The sequence below is a fragment of the Fundulus heteroclitus genome, chromosome 6, assembly GCF_011125445.2.
Source record: "Fundulus heteroclitus isolate FHET01 chromosome 6, MU-UCD_Fhet_4.1, whole genome shotgun sequence".
NCBI classification, from domain to species: Eukaryota; Metazoa; Chordata; class Actinopteri; order Cyprinodontiformes; family Fundulidae; genus Fundulus; species Fundulus heteroclitus.
In genome coordinates, this window is record NC_046366.1 from 23950901 (window position 1) to 23971427 (window position 20527).

General features: G+C 38.8%; 2 protein-coding genes across 3 annotated transcripts; both read left to right on the forward strand.

The window, feature by feature from the left end:
* Nucleotides 1-3784: 3784 nt before the first annotated feature.
* LOC105920254 (peptidyl-prolyl cis-trans isomerase FKBP1A) lies at nucleotides 3785-6947 on the forward strand. Its single transcript, XM_021312454.2, has 4 exons — nucleotides 3785-3920; nucleotides 4004-4051; nucleotides 4650-4762; nucleotides 5592-6947. Exons 1-4 carry the CDS (start codon nucleotides 3884-3886, stop codon nucleotides 5715-5717), a joined length of 324 nt encoding a protein of 107 aa, XP_021168129.1. The 5' UTR covers nucleotides 3785-3883; the 3' UTR covers nucleotides 5718-6947.
* A 1292-nt stretch (nucleotides 6948-8239) lies between these two features.
* On the forward strand, nucleotides 8240-20435 carry LOC105920252 (plexin domain-containing protein 2). Of its 2 annotated transcripts, XM_036138378.1 has the most exons (13): nucleotides 8254-8726; nucleotides 11767-11954; nucleotides 12775-12918; nucleotides 13370-13439; nucleotides 14439-14561; nucleotides 14650-14768; nucleotides 14841-14940; nucleotides 15190-15285; nucleotides 15368-15449; nucleotides 16315-16372; nucleotides 16482-16704; nucleotides 17645-17802; nucleotides 19676-20435. In XM_036138378.1, exons 1-13 carry the CDS (start codon nucleotides 8666-8668, stop codon nucleotides 19889-19891), a joined length of 1638 nt encoding a protein of 545 aa, XP_035994271.1. In that variant the 5' UTR covers nucleotides 8254-8665; the 3' UTR covers nucleotides 19892-20435. The 2 variants fall into 2 exon arrangements, with proteins under 2 accessions (XP_035994272.1, XP_035994271.1); XM_036138379.1 differs by lacking the exon at nucleotides 17645-17802 and having other exon boundaries at nucleotides 8240-8726; nucleotides 19676-19844.
* Nucleotides 20436-20527: the final 92 nt, after the last annotated feature.

The window sequence follows — 20527 nt, forward strand, 5'->3', positions numbered from 1 at the left end:
GGGAAGATATGCTCAGGCGATGTGCTGCTTTAGTTTGCCTTCAAATGTAGTGCTGTGCATGTTGGTTAAAAACTTTAATTATGGTCTCATCTGACCAGAGCACCTTGTTCTCTGTTTGTTTACTGACTTTTGGGAAACTTTAATCAGTGCTTCTTAAGGCTTTCTTTCAGCATTACCTCTTGTCTGTAAAGGCCAGCTTAGTGGATTACAAATGAAAGTATCCGATCAACAGATTTTCACACCTGAGCTGTGGACCTCTGCAGCTCCTCTAGCGTTAAGAACTCCAAATGCTCATCAAGACCTGAGATGTCTTAGGTTCATCTCTGATTAATGCTCTCCCTGTGTGGGGTGTTCAGTTTAGATGACGGTCAGTTTCCGGATGTTGGATTGCTTCCACTTGGTGCTGCTTTGTGCTGAGCTGGCAAATAAAATTGTGACATTATGTGACAATATGCAAATGAGATCAATGGTTTCAACAATTTTGCAGGAAACAGCATTTAGAAGTGAGACCAGTAAGTCACATGTCAGTTTCCTCCTTATTTGAACAAAATACTGATTTCTAGCGACTTGAATTCTGCATCAATTCAGACAATGTTGTGTAATTTCACACTTATCCCCTAACCTCTTGTCATACAAAACAACATTACCAGGTTCATTGTGGTCTATACTTCATCATAATAAATTAATTAAAAGAGGAAGAACCTTATCTTCAATCCCTAATGTTTTCTGAACAATCTTCCATCTATACTATTGAAATCAACTGTCACACGGTGCTGCTGGCCAACAAACGGCAGTCTTCCAAGTCGTTTATCTCATCTCAACTTCACACGAAATGAAAGAGCGACGCCTACTGGTGACTTGCAGATTTTTCCTGAGGACTCCGTAAAAATGCAACACTCTTTCCCATGTGGCATGTACTGTAGCTGCTTTATATAGTAGCTTCCAATAATTAAAAAAAAAAAAAAAATCATAGAATTGTACAACCCTCTGCACTTATCAAAAAGTTGTTTATTCTTGTTATTCACTACTCTATGTTGTGGCAAAAATAAAGCACATATCTCATTCAGTATAATGTTTGAAAATATGTAAATGCATATATTCAGTCTAATGTTCTGAGTGCATTTCTAAAATATATATATATATATTATTGATGAACATCTGGTCATTTTATAGCATCACCCTCTCCATTTTTATCCCTTTGTAATATATATATATAGTCGCTCAGAGATGAATCACAACGTTAATTTCAATGATCCCGCGTTATGGCCAACAAAACTGACTGATTCTGATCGAATGAATGTTGTGCGTTTAATGGCAAAAAGGAAGCCTTTCTCGGAGATTCAGAGGGCAGAGAATTCCCAAAGTATCTAACATATTCTACCTCCTGCAACGGAAGGGAAAAAAAATGTTATGGACTGGCTGATATACAGCAGGTCAAAAAAGGCCATATTTTGTCTGCAGTGCTCGCTGTTCTCTTATGAAGAAAAGATCAACTAGTGCACTAAATTCAATAGATGGGTTGAAATATCCAGTATAAAATACAGAGATTTCCAGGGCATGAAGTATACAGTTAAGTTGACTTTTTTTTGGTGTGCGTGTTTGTGCGTGTTTGTGCGTGTGTGTGCGCGGGTGTGTGTGTGTGTTTGTGTGGTGGCAGCAGGGGGCCCTAGCAAAGCTGTCAGCTGGCCTGCCCACGGGCACCAAGTAGCCCCCGAGGACCACATGTGGTGTCCACGAGCCAATTCACCAGTAAAACTTTGTTTTATTCCGTTAGTCTTCCTGATCATTTACATTTGCATTTATATAGATTTAAAAATGACAAAATCTATAACAAAGCATGCAGAATATGTTTATTTTACATGAAGTTAAGATGAACTGCACTCTGGTCAGTACAGGCAGCCTTTCATATGACACAGCACCAATGAAGTAGCTCTTGGTTTCAGAAAGGTTGGTGACCCCTGTCCTTGAGCAACAGGCTCCATTTAAGTTTAAAGGTAAGGCTGGGGGCGTTTTTTTTTTGTTGTTGTTTTTTTTTTTTGCTTTATGTTAAGAAGTTTTTCGTGAGTTGAAGCCTATATGAGAAGGTAACATGAAAACTAGAAAAAACTGTAACAGTGAGTGAGAATGCTAATCTACAGAAATGATTTGAGCAGAAGATGCAGAAGATCCCTAACCTGACAACAGCCAGCTGTATGTATCGCTCCGCTTAGCTCCACTCACATACATCTGGGACACGGCCATAGGCATTGCCTTTACTGAAGGCTGGGGCTTATCAAAACTCCTTGCATATGATTGGATAAGCCACTTGTCTGTCATCTTTATCGACGTGCTATTTCAACCACTCACACCGAAGCTAACCCGTGACGCTAATGAGACCGACGCGGAAAAAAAAAAAAACTTTTTCCACCCCCCCCCCCCCCCCCCCCCCCGCTCCGCGAGCCGGTCCGCGGAAAACGTGTCGTCCACCCCTCCGCGAGCCGGTCCGCCTCGCAGAAGTAAATTCCTGCGGGAAACACTGTAGTGGTCACACCGAAGCTAAGAAGAGGGGGGGAGTCGATCCCGGGCTGACCGCCCGAGCCGTTCTCTGATGTTCTTTTAATGAAACAATATTACGTAGATTGGACAACACGGAAGAAATAGCAGCATCAATGCTAACGCTTGCTTCCTCGATGCGAGCCGCCATTGTTGTTGGAATCTCACGGTGGCTTCTCCACTACGTCACATCCATGAAACACCCGCCCTGCGTCCTGATTGGCCAGACCAAAAATTTGGTTGGGGAAATCATTTTCAATGAGCCGTGTCCCAGATGTATGTGAGTGGAGCTAGGCGGAGCGATACATGCAGCTGGCTGTTGTCAGGTTAGAAGATCCCTGAAGAAGAGAGAAAGTAGCTTAAAAACGCATTGAAATAAAAGAGGAACCAATGTGAATATGAAAGTACAACAGCCGAAGGATTAGAAGAATGTTGTGAAAAAGCTAAACCAGTTAAACAGTAGTAGTAGTAGTAGTAGTAGTTCTAGTAGTAGTAGAGTTATAAGTAATAGTTGTAGTAGTATCAGCAGCAGAAGTAGTAGTAATAACAGTAGTAGTATCAGTATCAGTAGTGGTAGTAGTATCAGTAGTAGTATTACTAGTATTATAGTAGTAGTAGTAGTAATAGTAGTAGTGGTAGTAGTAGTAATAGTAGCAGTAGTAGTAGTAGTATAAGTAGTAGTAGTAGCAGTAGTAGCAGTAGTAGTAGTATCAGTAGTAGTAGCAGTAGCAGTAGTATCAGAATTAGTAGTAGTAGTAGTTTTAGTAGTAGTATCAGAAGTAGTAATAGTAGTAGTAGTATCAGAAGTAGTAATAGTAGTAGTATCAGTAATATCAGTAGTAGAAGCAGTAGCATCAGTAGTAGTAGTAGCAGAAGTATAGCAGTAGTATCAGTAGTAGTATAATTTTTTGAAGAATTTGAAAAATTAGAAAAATTTCAAGAATTTCAATGAATTTGCATTGATTTCAATTCAAAAACGCACAAAAAGTACAAATATTTTAAAAAGTATAAAAGTTAGCATAACCATGAGACATAGCACTAATGTCGAGAAGGAGCTAAACGTTTTGATACACAGATCGTTAAAAAACGTACAGAATAATAATAAAGAAAACAGGAAAACAATAAGCTGCTGTATAGCATTCTCAATGATAAACTAAGAATGCAGAGAGAGAGAGAGAGAGAGAGAGAGAGAGAGAGAGAGAGAGAGAGAGAGAGAGAGAGACAGAGACAGAGACAGAGGGAGCAAACCACGTGACCTGTCACGTTAAGCTCCGCCCTTCTTTCACAGCGTTCTCTCACATACGCCGTCGAGCTCATCCTGGTCCAGGGAGTGCTGCACCGAAAGAGAACAATGGGAGTTGAAGTCGAGACCATTCGGCCTGGAGATGGTAAATATTTTCATTAAAGTTACTTCCTAAATCGTGTATATTTTTCAGCTGGTGCCGTCTAAAGGTCGGGCTTTTGCTTTCAGGAAAGACCTTTCCGCAGAGAGGAAAGACTGTCTCCGTGCACTACGTTGGTGAGCCTTTCTTTTTTTTTTTTTTCACTGCTCAGAAGGTTTAGAAATTGGTCATTCACTTTGAATTTGAAGGGGAGGAAACACACACGGCTGAACTGCTGGCATTGTTTTAAGTCTAGCTCTGAAGTGGGAATTATATCGCCAAAGGAAAACCTTCGCTAAGGCGTGAAGGGAGGAAAAAAACCCGAGGCCAATGAGAAGCTAACGGTTCAGCTATCTTAGCTTAGCAGCCTGGAAACGCGGGGGCGGATGGCCGGGCTCCGTTCTGAAATTAATGAAAAATATTGCGCACCCACATACAATCATACCCATCCTGCGGATAATTATAAAGCAGTACGACGAGTATATGCAAGTAATGGAATAAAAGCCCAGAAAGGCCTTCGTGTTTGTTTTTACCCTTTGCATGTGCTAAGCTAAAGGATGCTAGCGTTACCTGACAGCAGCTTCATGTTTAATGCAGGCGTGTCGGCGACTCGACTTGTCGCTCTGCTGTAATTACGTAATCGTTTTGGCTCGGTGCATTTCTTTTACAAGCACGATAAAGCGAAGCAGGATGTGTTAAAGTTGGCAGTTGTCTTTTTTCCTCCCCCCCATACAGGCACGCTTACCAACGGGAAGAAATTCGACTCCTCCAGGGACCGGGGAGAGCCGTTCATGTTCAAGCTGGGAGCCGGAGAAGTCATCCGTGGCTGGGATGAAGGCGTTGCTCAGGTACGGAGGATTAGGATTCTAATTCCTCGGCAACCAGTTTATCCACCTCTGTTTTTTTCTTTTTTTGCCCTTTCTCGCTGTAACTGTTTATGTACACACCCAAGCATAAGCCTCTGGGTTATGTTTTCATTTACTTTTAGCACAGAGGTATAGCTCGGGGACTATGAATCTTGCATGCTTCCATATACGTGAGCTAACCCTAACAAGGATCCTCTGGACTTTTGACTGCCCTGAAGCTCTTCCCTACGTCTGCTTACTGAGTGTATATAGCTTCTGTATATATATACACTTTTTATAGTATTTTTTTTTTTGTCTGCACCATCAACACCAAGTCAAATTCCTTGTAAGTGCAAACCTACTTGGCGATTAAACTTGATTCTGCTCGGCTGGCCAGCTGCATTGACTACTAAACAAATGTGTGTTGGGGTATCAAAGGAAAGGTCGCCATCTTGGATTTTGTTAGCATATGGGCAACTAGAGACTTGTTCATCATTGTAAATTTAGCCCTGCCTTCGGGTTTGTCTTGTCCTTTTTATGTACAATTGAAATTTCCAGTCAACGAGCTGTCACGTTCGTCTCACCTCTGGCTTGGGAGACTTTATGTACGGAGAGGTCAAGAAAATAAGATCAAAACGGAGAATTTAAGCTAGAAGGGGGCATTTACGTGTTTATCAGTGTGCTAATATATTTTTCAACCGGTTAGGGATGCGAACAACATTTCTCACCGGTTAGTTGCTTCTACATTCAGATGGGCATCCCCTCCCCCCTTTTTTTATAGTATATGAGAAAGATCTTTAATAACTAAACATTTTCCACCATATCTCCACAGATGAGTCTGGGCCAGCTGGCCAAACTGACCTGCTCTCCGGATTACGCGTACGGCAGCAAAGGTTATCCGCCCATCATCCCTGCAAACTCTACCCTCATCTTTGAAGTGGAGCTCCTGAAATGCTGAGTTTTTACACTGAATGTTATTCCTGAGTATAATGCATTTCTTTTTTTTTTTTCTTTTTTTTTTTCTTTTTTTTTTCTCTTTCCACGTCCATCACAAATTACTTGTTGGAAACACGTGATCAGAAGCCTAACTCTTGGGTTAACAATTAATAACGCACAATTGCCACCATGCTAATGACGATTGTGCTGTATTGGTGCTAAACTAATTCTCAGGCCCATGACCTTGAAATGAACGTTGGCCCGATCTGGGTACATGAATCGTTTCTTCCTGAAAGTGGAATAACATTGTCATTGCCAGTTTATCAGCTAAAAATGAAAGATTAGAAATAAAAGGCCCTGTATTAGTAAGTTGGACCATGCTCGGGTTTATTTTGGGCTATCATCCTAGTCAAAACCCCACCAGGAATATATCGTGTTTATATCTTGTGCATTTTAGACAATGTGATGCTGGCAGCTTAATTTCAAGGCATTTTGATCTTCTATCACAAAACCTAACACATACATTTGTCCCCCAAATGTGGTGTCAACTGTGCAGAATCAATACAGCCTTTAAGTAAAAGCTGTAAGTTTACTTTTACAATCTATATATTCTCTGGTCCTTTACGTTTTGCTTTACGCATCAAGTGTTCGAAACAACGGAATGCTTTAAAGCCAGAATATAACGTTGTTTTCAAATTGAAGGATTCGAATTGGTTCCAAAAACCTGAATTTTTACCTGATCGGTTCTGCTTTTGATTCAAGGAAACTTGATTCCTTCACTCGTGCATGTTAAATTAAATCCACTAAAAGCACATGGTGAAGTGTGAGTGGCACTAGACACGATGGTCTTCTCAGCAAAGCTGTTTTTTTTTGTTTAGTTTTCTTCAGTGTTTTAAAAGTAGTGTATTAGTGATGCTAAAATGACCTTGTTAACATCCCTAGTAAAAAGCCTGGTACCTTGCATCTTTTTCTCCCTGCAGTAGATTTTTAACTTGCACATTAAAGTGATGACACAATGAGGAAAAAAAACTGAAGCTTGTCATTTAAATTGGTTGCCTTCTGTGTTGGCATTTATTTTTGTTCAGTTTAACGGAAATTACATTCCTTAGACATTTATAGTCAGCTTTTAGACCCAAAGTGTCCTTGTGTTATGCCATGATAAAATTTGCAATGCTTTTTTTTTCTTCTTCTTCTTTCTCCCCTCTTGCGTGTAATCCATCAAGTCTGATTAAAACCAGAATACAGAAAAATGCTTCTTTGTAATGTTTTTTATTTATTTTTTTAATTATCAAAATAACCAATGTTTAGATGGTTATTTTGGGTATGAAACTGGTATTGGTATTATTGGTATTAAGTAAATGTTTCTTAGATATTCTGTTTAGAAATGGAAAGTACATTTATTATATAGTGTTATTTTCAACGTGTTAAATTTGAGGCTTACAATTTTCTAAGAAGCTAAAGTAGGATTTCTTGCACTGTCAATACTTGAAATATCTTATCAATGTGTCAATTTTAAACTGAATTAAATAATGAAATCTGTTACTGTAGTCCAGACTTGTGCATAAGGGCTTTTTCAATGTATGTGGAAATGGCCTTGCTCTTCAATGGTTTTGGCTATTCTTGTACTGCTGGTCCAGGCAAATTGGGAAATGATTACCGTACTTTATGCAGTCTTTACTGCTAATGGCACACACAAATTTTCATTACACTTGTAGTCTGCACTGTAGCGGGGCTGCAGAAGCGATGGGTAGAGTTTTTTTTGTCTAGTTTACATCGTTTTAGATCGCCATCTAGTGGCGAGTTAAATTATCAGTCTAGCCCAAAATTAAAGGTTATCATTTGTGCACCATTCCAATATCCGTGATGTTTGAGACAACAGCGAGATATGCCAGATGCTTGCTCCAGATCTGGAAATATTTTCTATAAAGATTTATATCAAAGCTGAATATCAGTAATAAGCAGACACCTTTAGGCAATTAGAATATATAAGATATTTGTTTAGACAGAGGGCCACTTTGGGGTTGAACCCACAAAAGTGGCCCTTTTGCCCGCGTCCTCACTAAGACTAAGAAAGTAGAGCACATAACCCCAGTTCTAAAGTCCTTACACTGGCTCCCTGTATCTCAGAGAATAGACTTTAAAATACTTCTGTTAGTCTATAAATCCCTGAATGGCCTAGCACCTAAATACATTACAGACTTGTTATCAGTGTATCAACTTTCCAGACCACTCAGGTCTTCTGGCTCCAGCCTGCTCTGCATACCCAGAACCAGAACCAAACACGGAGAAGCAGCATTTAGTTCCTATGCTCCACTGATCTGGAACAAACTTCCAGAAAACTGTAAAAGTGCGGGAAGCCTGAGTTCTTTTAAATCAAGATTAAAAACACATTTGTTTAGGATTGCCTTTGACTGTTCTAGTTAAACTGTTTTACTGTTTTTAATGTTCTTTTTTGTTTCTACATTTTATTCCTAGTTGCTTTTATTCTGTTTTATTTTAATCATGTAAAGCACTTTGCATTGTCTCTGTACTGAATTGAGCTATATAAATAAATTTACCTTGCCTTGCATTAACCTTGGAAGCACACAAAATTGAAGGGAAAAAAAACCCTACGCATTTCCTAAAAATTCCTACACCACCTGAACGCAACGTTCCCACGGCTCTGGCGTCTGGATTTATTCAACAGCGACGCGACAAGTGGAGAACCAGTCTGACGCACCGGTGGGTCTGATGACAGCCTGATGGCTCTAAATGGACTGCAGTGTTACAGGACGTCCTTGTAAAATGAAGAGGTGCTTGACTTAACTCCGCTCCTTGTTTTCAAGTATTTGCACGTTCTTTTTTTGTTGTTTTTTCCCCCATCCCTTCTTGAAATTCAAGACGTTGGAATAATCTCATTCATGGCACACGCCTTTGTTGCGAAAATTTATAATTTCACCCGCGGCAGAATTTAATGAAATTGAGGCGAGGATGAACGCGGTTCATGTGATTACAAGCCTGATCCTTGTTCATCAGATTCAGACAAGCTTTGGTAAGTTATGCGTGCACGCTTCACACCTCTGGGTGAGATAACTATTTCTTGCAACTTTATATTGCAATTCTTAAAACCAGTCTGTTTATCTTTTGCCATCTTTTAATCCTGTAGTTCCTGACACCAGTAATGATGGACAGAAAGTGTATTTTTTTATTATTATTAATTGACTTTTAATCGTATGCTTTTAACAGAACGGGAAAAAAAAACAGTACACGACTAACTTATATTTTACCCAACGCAATTTATACCTGAGATATTTAAAGTATGGTATATCGTATTTTGGCAGCTAAACTGTGTATGCTATAAAAACACTGTTAAACAGCGTTTACTAGATAATAAAACGTTTATTCCGTGCAATAAAGAAGGCATTTGCTATAAATTTCCTGTATGTTGAAGGTCAGAATAAGATGACATTTTTATTTAAAGAGCTAGAGGGATTTAAATAGAAAACTTTTTATTTCAAACTCAAAATCCAGCTGTACCCTACTGAAATGTATCTGTGGAATCAAAACAACTACATAAAATTCAACTGTACCAGATTTGTCTTTGACTGTTTTTATATGTTTACCTTCAATGAAAGGCAATAAAATTGACAGAGATTTACTCTGCATTTGCTGCAGTAGACATTACAGGCAGGATTTTTTTTTGTTTGTTTTTTTGTTTTTTTTTGTCGTTTTAAGGCGATGAACAATAATTCCATCCTTTCTCCTATCCAGAGTGGAGTGTTGTCTTATTTGGACTGTTTTCAGTGGTTCCTTGTTAAGACACTGAATTAAAGTCTGCAGCAGTGACACTGTAACAAAAGATGCACCATATTACCCAAAGCTAATTTTGCAATCTGCAGATAAGATGTTAAGGAGATTAATGTGTTGTTTTATAACATAATGATAGCGGTTCTTGGCAAAATAGTAAACCTTTTTTTGGGTTTTCAGCATAATTTATTTTTACTTTTTTTCTTTTTTACACTTGCCACAGTTTGATGTCTGACTCTTTGTTTACCTTCATCATCTTATCACTTATACGAGCGCTCTTTATAGAGAGTTTGTTGGGCCTCAATTGCTCATTACTATTAGTGTCATCTTCCTCTCCAACTCACACATATAACTTCAATCATCATCTTATTCAAAGTAATTTTTGCTATCTAAAGATAGAAATTGTTTATTGCTAGTAGCCATGAATATCACATTCTAATTATAATACATTTATTTTCCAATATGCAAGCCTGAATTAGGTTTTAAATGTATTGGTGTTTTAATTGTTTTTCTTATGTATAACCAATGAAATCATGAATCTTCATAAAAACTTACAGTATCGCAATTGATACTCATGTTTTCACAGCAGTTTTTTTGTAGTTGTTTATCGTGTAATCCAGAATTTTTATGCATCTTTAATTGAAAAGAAAACGTCTTTGTCATTAAAACTGCAATTGTTGTTGCTAAAGTTACACAAATATAGGAATATTTAGTGTTCTATTTTATCTTATGTCAGTTATAAAATTTAGTCATAATACATATCCCCAAGAATCATGCATTATACACTGGGGATGTTAGGAAAGGTCATGCTTGCTGTCTCAAATGTAGTTTATTCAAGACTTGGATTAAATGAAAAATAAACGCACAATGTTTCAAAGGCATCGCTATATTAATTACTGGAATTTAAATAGTTGATATCCACTTTTAGAAAAATAAAAAACAATTCTGGAAGAAGTTCAATTAAGGATTTGTTTACGCAAGCTGTGTTGTTGCCTTCTGCCAGCAGGGGGAGATTTAAATTTTGAGGTACCTCCTAAAAAAAACCTTACACATCAGCACTGATTATATTCTTCCTCCAGCGTAAATACTCCACCATCTCCACGTCTGCGCCGTTGTTCCCGCAGATCAGATGAGATGAGAACACTCCCCTGCCCACACTTCCAGACGCAGACGGGTGCTTGTAGAACTTGGACCGCCGTGTGACAGATATATAGACACAACACCCACCATATACTTGCCTCACATGCCTGGTCCTGGAGCTGCTGGTGTGAAGAATGCGAGGCATGTCTTCACCGTCCTCTGTGAAGAGAAAAAGATAGGACGCACACTTGTTGATGGTGGAGGGGGTATGGTGGTGGATGTTTACCCCACCGGCACCTGCTGGGGAGCTGTTTATGCACCGGTGCGTGGTGGAAGGAGAGTGGACCTGGAATGTTTAGGGTACGTCATGTCTCGACCAGAGGAGACCTGTCAGCAAACTAACGCCAGCAACATGAGGCCACAATTTGCACAGGCTCTCCAACACTCAACAATAACCAACAGGATAAGTGCACGGTCTGCTAAAACTTCAATTCAGATGCAACGTTCAGACGGGACGGGCAGAATTTGGCATAACTAACAGAAAAGCATAGATTCATCCTGCCCTACGTCCATAATTTAGGCTGCTGGTGGCTTAACGGTGTGCAAGATATTTTCATGCTTTGGCCTTTTAAGCATGACCATCATGCCTACCTGAGCATTCCTGCAGGCCATGTTCATTGCTCTTCTTCTGAAGTCTACATCCAGCCAGATGGGGAGTGCTGGCCTAGTGGTTAGAGCAGTGTGCTTGCACTCAGAGAAGGATGCAAGTACCTGGTTTGATCCCCAGTGCCTGCACTCTGGGTCCCTGAGCAAGACCCTTAACCCCAGCAGTGGGCGCCGCACATGGCAGCCCACTGCTCCCCTAGGGGATGGGTTAAAAGCAGAGATACCACATTTTGTTGCTTGTACTTGTGACAGTGCAATGACAATAACATTTAATTATATTCTATTCTATGATGTGTCACAGAGCTCAAAATCCTTTCAAACTCGTGTCTTGAACATTATAATGAGATCACTCACAGTACCCTAAAAGCATCAAAGTCACCAGATGTCAATCACACACAGCACCTTTGAGATGCGGGGGAAGGGACTACCTGCACCAAAAGATGTGCTGCCGACAAATTTGAAGCAACAGCACGGTGCCGGTATGTGGATGAGGATCAGTATCCCTGAGGAATGTTTCTCTTTTCTTTTGTCACACACAGAGGGACGACTGCATGGGGTTGCACAGGATCTCCATAACAGACACCGGAGGTGGACGCCCAGGCCCAGGTTTAGGGATCCTGGTTCAGCTCCACATCAGCGGGGCGAGTACAGTGAACAACACAAGCCAGAAGAGTCACATCCTGAACTGCTGGGAGAGGAGGGTCAGAGTAATGCCACCAAGATTGTTGTAAGATAATTGTACAGGTAGATTTTAAACTGGTAGCATTTCTTAAGCTGATGAAGTTGTTTTTAAACCATAATTTCAGAGGAACAGCTTTTTTCATTCTGCTCGTACAGTTATAAGCTTGTTTCCTATGTGTGTGTGTGTGTGTGTGTGTTTTTTTTTTTAGGTAAAATGAGTGACACAAAAGTACTGAAGCATGCAAAAATCTCAATAATAATGATCTTTATTCTCATTGCAACATTCATTCCAGTTAAATTTGTGCTCAGCATTTAACCAATCCCTTAGGGAGGGGCGGCTGCCACTGTGTGGCGCCCAAGGAGCATTCTGGGGTCTTGCTCGGGGACCCAGAGAGGGAGTCACACCAGGAACTTTGCAGGCATTTTTTCAATTATGATAAATTAACTTTAAAACAGTTTTTGTGTACAATTGTTTTGCAACTGATCCATTGAACTGTCAGTGCTTACATGCCTGTGGAAAAACAAACACCTGCCTGAGCTTTCAACATTACTTTAAAGACACAGTGATTTTTGTGTTTCTAACTACATATAATAATGATAAAACAGATAAAATACAGTGAAGGAGATACATTTCTTCTGTATGGGCTTCTTGTACCTGAATATCTAAAGATACCGTCTAAATTGTTCTTTGTTAATCTATAATATGTATAGACACGTGTCTTTTTTTTGTTGCAGTAATTTATAGGTATGTTAACTAGGTTTACTAAATTAATGAATGCTACATTTTGCACTTGCTGTTAAAGATTTGTTTGTGGAGGAGATATAAGCAGGACAAAATGAATTAATTCAGCTGCATGATGTTGTAGGATGTTGATCATGTCTACTATACGTCTAAACTCTACGGTCCTGGAGATGCACCCAGTAAACACCTTTGGGTGAATATCAGAGAGACAGAGAGGGGCGAGTGGAAGGTCCTCCACTTTCTGTCCAGCACACACAGACAAGCAGAGGTAGGAGATCATTCTTTGCCAATTAATGAGATTATCAAATATTTATTATCCACAATCCATGTGAAACCCTTCAGGTATATGTAAAAGGGACAGCCTCAACTTCTCAAGAGTAAAGCCAATGCATTAATTCAGTGTTGCATTCTGTCTAATGACCAGCAGAGGGCAAAAAGGATCTGACTGGATTCAGGAATGTTTTAGAAAATATTGAATTTTTTATGTATTCCAACTTCAAAGACAAAGTGCTATAATAAATAATTATTTCATATTAAAAAAAGAAGACACTGTCTCCATGTTTTTGTGGCCTCCAAACTGGTCCAAAACGAACAAACTCAGATTATGTAAAAACAAAAAACTGGTTTTGATCTAAAATGAGAGAATTCTGTGTTTCTATTCGTTGGTTCTTCAAGTTCTATGAGAACACATTCAATAATTACACACTTTGTCTTTTCAGAGAGTGAACCTTTCATTCAGCTTTCCTTTTTATGGTCATCTACTGAAAGAAATCACAGTTGCTACTGGGGGTGAGTCAAGCACGATGTGTTTCCTTTAAAAGTTTTGAGTTTAGGGTTATGAAGCTCTTAAGGGTTTTGAAACAAAGGGTTATTTTTGTGGAATATCCTATACATGTATTGCCGGTGTTATATTGTTTAAATGTTGCACTTCATTTTTTGACTTTGCATTTTCAGGTTAACATAATAAAATATCTTATAGTTTATTATTAAGGTTTACTGGTAAATGAGTGTCAGAAGCATTTACTCTTTTTATCAGGGAAGATCAGTTCTTTATCACCTTGATTTATAGTTTTGTAAGAAAATTATGCAATTCATTGTGCTTAATTTAAAATATATATTCAGACAATAATGCTAACATCTGCTAATATGAAAAAAGCAAAGAAAGAGAGAAGAAAATTATAAAAAGAGAAGTGGCTGTTCTATTTCACTAAATCCTACATTTAATCTTAAAATTATTCATTCCCCTGGCGGATTTAGATTCAGAATTATTTTTCACTCAGCTAAGGTGTTAATTTCTGATGGGAAATCAGATTGGTATCTCTCAACAGATGTTAAACAATGTAAAAGCTGTATGCTGACGCGTAGTAAAAGATGACATTTGACATTTTTTTATCCATCCATCCATCCATCCATCAATCCATCCATCCATCCATTTTCTAACCTCACATTTTTTTTATATCATCAATATTCAATGAAAATATATTGAATTGTAATTGCTAAATAACTTTATGGATGTTTCCACCTCTATTTTCTTTGATTTACATTTGGTAATAATGAGCCATCACCCTAATCTACAGTTCCTTCGACAGATTTTTTTATCTGATTCAAGTTGGGACTCTGGCTTGGCCTCTCCAGAATATTCATATTGCTTTCAGTCTGAAGAAACATGTTGATACCTTTAAAGGATTACTTTAAACTGAATTCTTCTAAGGGTCCAAATATTTTTGGGTTTAACTGTAGATTATTTCTGATTTATGTCAGTGGTACAACTCTAACTTTCTCTTCCAGGTTTCATTTATACTGGAGATGTAATCCATCAGATGCTCACAGCCACTCAGTACATTGCTCCCCTGATGGCAAACTTTGACACCAGCTTGTCCAAAAACTCCACCGTGTTGTATTATGACAATGGTAGGTGAGTTTAAGACATTCACTGCATTGTTATCGGTGGATTATGAAACATATTGTTCCCTGCTCTGTGTTTATGTCTCTGTTTCAGGAACCACGCTGGTTGTTCAGTGGAACCGAGTGTACCTCCAGGACAATATCAGGGTGGGAACTTTCACCTTCCAGACCACTTTGCACAGTGATGGACGGATTGTTTTTGCCTACAAAGAGGTGACGTTTTCCCTTTTTTGGCTTTCTTTTTCCCGTTAAGAATGTATATTTATAGAAGGTTTGTGCATTTAGATTCCTGTTGACGTCAGTGACATCAACTCTGAGAACCATCCAGTCAAAGTGGGCTTGTCGGACGCGTTTGTGGTGCTTCATAACATAGAACAGATTCATAGTAAGACTCTGATTTGTTTCTTTAAAGGGAAACTAAACCAAAAGAACTTAGGTGGCTTATTAGTTGATATTCTCATACGAAACTGCAAAAATAGTTTGTAATGTTTTTTAGTTGGAGAAAAACTACAGCATGACATAGCTTGCAAATCTCATTATTCTGTGAACCTTTTATCTTGATAATTGTTTACTACATTGGGAACTGGATCTTCTTATTTATTTTATTTAAGAGATTTTTTTTAACATGCCTTAGATGTTCGTCGGAGAACCATCTATGAATATCACAGAGTAAACATTGAAAAGTCGAAAATCTCCAATTCCACAGCAGTGGAATTGCTTCCTCTCCCAAGTAAGTAACATTTATGTGTCGTATTTTTCGGGTTACATTTTTTCTTCCCCTTCAAACGTCTCTATTACATCTTTATTCTCAGCGTGTCTGCAGTTCTCCAGCTGTGGCCCATGTGTCACATCTCAGATTGGCTTTAACTGCAGCTGGTGCAGTCGACTACAGAGGTAAACTGCAAAAGAAAAAAAAAAATCAGAGAGAACTTAAAAATGCAAGTTTGGATCCTTGAGATTTACTTTATTATACAGTTTTTTATTTAATATGAGTAGATCAAATAATAGATTCAAACTGTTACATATTCAGCTAAGGACAGGCCAGAAAATATTTTTTTTTAACAAGTTTGGGCGAAACATCAATAGGTTCTCGGTTGGATTGAGTACTGGGAGGTTTTCTTACCAGGGACCTAATTAATCAATTGATTGATCCCTGGGCCACTCAGTTATCACTGTGCTATTTTGACATCGTGCTGCAATGAAGTTATTCATCACCAAATTGCTCTTAGATCTTTGGACAAAGTTGTGAATGCCCACTTCTTTGGATGAGATGCAAGCCGACGCAAAAATTATCTCATTGTGTTTCACTGTTGGCTGGATAGTCTTTTTTTTTTTTTTCCAAGTCTCTGTCTGAAAAGTTTTCATCAACTGAAAAAGGTTCAGTTTTCTGCAGTCTAATGCTGGTAAATATTGCACAAAATCTGACCTTCCTGGATTTTCTCCTTGGAGATAAATGAAAAAGGGATGTTTTAAATCTTTGCTTATTTCACAGAGGCATATCACCTGAAGTATTTAAAGCAAAAAATAGAAAAAATCAGAAAATAGCTTGGATTAACTGAATGATACTTCTTTCAAAGGGTCAGATCACATATTTTGTGACCCAGTCTCCCTATATATCAGTCTCAAAATGTCTGAGCAAATAAGTATTAAGCTCCTGCATATGATATTATGTGGCTCTGAAAGACTCTAACACCCAGAATGCATCAGTTTTTGTTTTAGTGGAAAACATAACAGAAATAACTGCTGCTTCCTTCCTCAGATGCTCCAGCGGGTTTGATAGAAATCGACAGCAATGGGTTGACCTCGGCTGCCCAGAGGTGGTTCTTCATACTTTGGCCTCTCCGTAAACTGGAGCTATTTTATTTTTATTTCACACCCTATCAATATGTGTTCCTCAGTTTAATTTAGTCTTTGTGTTGTTAAAAGAGGCGGAATCAACAATGTTTCCTGGTGACAACCATAAAAAACGGAACCTCACGCCACACGAAGCACACGTCGTTCACATCCACTTCAAAGCAGCGGAGGATCTCAGACTTAACGACCACCCCCTCCAGCGAGACATCCACCACCAACAAGCTTACAGCACGCATCAGAGCAGCCAGTGAAGAAAAATCAAAGGAACTGCAACCAACCAACATATCTGCAGACGGTAAACTCCAAGATCATTTTCAAAGACATTATCCAAAGCCTCTGAAAACAGCACACCTGTTTTTACAGGACTGTTAAAATCAGTTTTTCTTAATTTTAGAACATATCACAGCTGTGTATGGCAGCCATCGTTACAATCTGAGGATTGACATGGCAGTCATAGTCTTTGTGCTTTGTAAGGTCTGACAGTATGAAGGTCAGCTGCCGAGCTGTTTCCCCGTTAGCTCATAGCTCAGTGTATACAATGACAAGCGCTACAGAGGGTCTTCTCCTGTGAAGGGTGCCCTGATGCATTTGCATCGTTCTTTGAAGCTCATAATGTAGAAGGGCTTGTTTTTGTTTGTTAATTTTTTTTCTAAATGACTCCAAGGTTAGATTAATGGCGCTGCTTTTGAAATGACTGCAGAAATTGGAGCTGCTGAATGTAAGAATCAAGGACGCATAAATGTTTTTAAAAAAGACCCCTGTCTTGTTCAAAAAGTCACTAGACAGCAAATTTGGAAATAATCTTTTCTGTGTGAAGACCTGTTGCCCTTAGTGGCTGGTTTGGCCTTGTTGGTCTTTCCAGATACTTTCTTAGTCGTTCTAAGAAAGTATCTACATTTCGTAGTTTGCATCTAAAAATGGGAGTTTTCGGCACCTCTACTGTCAGTGTCGCCACACACCAACCTCTATGAACAAAACGGTCTGAACATGGCTTGTTTTTGTAGCTGTTTTTTTCATCCTCTCCTCTGAGATCCTTGTTGTAGCTGCAGCTGCGATATTAATGTATGTATGAATATCTATCGAAAACCCTGTGTAGAACTGCCGAGCTTCTGGCATACTTAGAATATCCTGGTTCAGCCTTAGTTGTGTCTGACAGGAAATCTTTATGAGATTGCAACATTAAACCTTGTGTTAAATACAAGTTCATAGGTAATTTGAATTTCATCTCTTTACAGATGGAAACACTGGGAGAGTAGAAGGAAGTGGGAAAGTGACGTCGGGTGGCCTCCTGGCAGGCATCATTATAACGACCATAGTACTGCTAGCGGCTGTTTTCATGTCCATCTACATGTACAATCACCCCACCTCGTGGGCTAGTCTTTTCCTCTTGGAGGTCAGTGTGACTCCACAACAATGTCTTGGTCATAATCTACCAACCCCCCTGACTCAGCAATATAGTTTTGATGTTTTAATACCTTTATTATAGGAATGGATATAGGTACATGCATAAATAATGTGGGGCTCAAAGATTTAAAGGAGAAATCTTTAGTATCATATGCAAAATTCAAAGTTTTTTTTATCAATTGTATTAATTCAGACAAAGTCAAAGAGTATTGCTTTGAATGATTCAAATATAAAGAAAGATTTGAAAAATAAGGGTGGTCACAAAAGGGCTAAGGCTCATTAAGTATAATCACTGGAAGAGTTCAGGTTATGCAAATTTTAGCATTATTTATGTTTTGTTTGTGTATTATGTTTATTTTTTTATTTAAAATTGAAATTTTAACATCTAGAGTGCCATTTGTATCTCTTGAACCTCTCCATTTTTTTATACTACAATCATAAAATTTATTACATTTTATTTTGATTTTATCTGTTGGATGAACTTGATGGAATCCCTGAATTTGAAGCAGACAGGTAAGAATTATTCACGTGGAGAGGTTTAAATGCTGCACAAATTTGATCCCTGAGTGAGGAGAATGGTTCAGTTCAAACTACAAGTCCCACAACCCAACAGTTTTTCCCCCATGAGAAACCCTCCTTGTCTCCTTCCACCCGCCTTAAGCTCGTGCACAATCATCCAGAGGAAACAAGGCTTCATCAAATGACTTTTCTTCATTTTCTTTGACATAAATGGCTATGTCCCGGGTAAATTTTCTTATATGACATACAAATGATAACATGCCCTGTAATGCTGAAAGAGCTGCTGCTTAGCAACGGCTTCACACCTCACTGTGGTATTGGCAGAAAAAGTCGTCCCGGGTTGTCCCCAGTTCGCTGCATATTCCTACTAAACAAACGCCTGGACTCGCTCACACAATCAGCTAGTCGACTGTTGATCTTGTAACTCATAATACATTGCGTAAAAAGCATTTTTCTTAACCAGACAAAATTAAATTCATGTATAGCTTCTTTAAGCATAAATATCAGGGAGTTCTGTTTAATATTTAATCTCAAAACAGAGATAGTGTGGCACAACTGCAGACCTACCAAGACAAGGAATTGCACCTAAACCCAAAAGGAGAGCACGGATAACGGAAATAGCCAAGAGGCTGGTGGTAACTTTGGAGCAGCTGCCAAGATGCACAACTAAGGAGGATATATCATTTACAGGAGAGCTGTTAGTTGTGCTGACTCCACAAATCTGGCACTTATGGAAAGGTTTCTAAAGGGAAAGACATTGCTAGAAAAAAAAAAGAAAATGAATGCCAGTTGCTAGATGTGTAAAAGCAGATAGACATACTGTGAAGACTTAAATCTTTATTTACAACAAAAGGTGATTCTACATAGTATTGACTGGGGGGGGGGGGGGTTATCACAAAGCACCCAGTACTGAGCCAGGGCAAAAATCTATTTTGCCTTGGCTCATGTAGGAAACTGCATTTTTTTATATGGTATGCCTGAAAAAAAAAAAAAAGAGTGCTGGACTTTGTGAAACATACTTTGAAGGTGTACCTGAAAGTGCTCAGTATTATATGCCTTTAACTTTTTAAATAACTTATTATAAGCCGATTCCATCAGGACACACATACCTATCTTCAATACAGGCTCACGGACTCTGTGTTTGAATAAATCAAGTTTATCTTTAATTCAACGTCAGGTGAGGGCTCAGAGATTTTATAATTCACCAAGGATAAAATCTTCCTCTAATGCATTAAAAACATAAAAAATAACAAACACGTTTAAATCATGAATCAAATCAACTCCTACTTGATCTGTGTTTTTTTTTTTCTCTCTCCATCTATATAATTTTAAATCCCCCACAGAGACGTCCGACCCACTGGCCTATCCTGAAGTTCAGACGAGGCTCTAGTCGACCATCCTATGCTGAGGTGGAAATTCCCGGTCGGGACAGAGAAAGCTCGGTCATCATCGACTTCAAACAGTCCTTCGTCTTTCCAGACAGAAGAGAGAGTGAGCAGAAAGAAGGGTTCATAGTCACTGATCAAAGGGTGCGCTTTCTCGCCCCAGAAAGCTCCTGACCAAACCTTTAGGTTCTGTTGGGCTTCAGGGCAGAGCTGGTTCTCTGTATATCATCTGTTTTCTCCTACGGATAACGGACAAATTTACTTTAGGAAAAAAGAACCAGTGAAGGACACAAAACATCAAAAACCATTATGCATTGGCTCGGACAGGCAGTCCCAGCAGACGGAGGTGATCCTGCTAAATGTTTGCAAAGCATTCCCCTTAAAGATGGCCTTTATTTTCCTGAGCCGTCTCTTCCACACCTACTTCACAGAGAGGAATGTCGTGTTTGAGTGTCACATCCTGATCTAAGAAAATACAGACATTCCTTGCCATGACGCCCACCTTCCGTTGACGGGCAACAGGGCATGGCTTTTAGAAGCCCTGTTTATTGCAGCATTTCCACACAGCAGCAGGTGTGCACAGCTTTTGAATTGTATTAATGTTTTACGCTTCAAAGGCTGAAAACAATTTCTGATTGCAATGCTGTACAGAATTTACACTAAAACATACACAACAGGAAAATAATACAGTGAAAGATTGCACACAATTTTTTAATTTCAATATCTCAGATGTAAGGGTTTTGCAGTTTTTTGTAACATTTACATTTGCCCTGATGTTTATATATATGCTATATATATATATATATATAT

Coding starts and splice junctions, on each gene's coding strand:
- LOC105920254 (XM_021312454.2), top strand. CDS start 3,884: ATGGGAGTTGAAGTCGAGACCATTCGGCCTGGAGATG. Junction 3,921..4,003: donor GACCATTCGGCCTGGAGATG/GTAAATATTTTC, acceptor TTTTGCTTTCAG/GAAAGACCTTTCCGCAGAGA. Junction 4,052..4,649: donor TGTCTCCGTGCACTACGTTG/GTGAGCCTTTCT, acceptor CCCCCCATACAG/GCACGCTTACCAACGGGAAG.
- LOC105920252 (XM_036138378.1), top strand. CDS start 8,666: ATGAACGCGGTTCATGTGATTACAAGCCTGATCCTTGTTCATCAGATT. Junction 12,919..13,369: donor GCACACACAGACAAGCAGAG/GTAGGAGATCAT, acceptor TTGTCTTTTCAG/AGAGTGAACCTTTCATTCAG. Junction 14,941..15,189: donor TAACATAGAACAGATTCATA/GTAAGACTCTGA, acceptor AACATGCCTTAG/ATGTTCGTCGGAGAACCATC.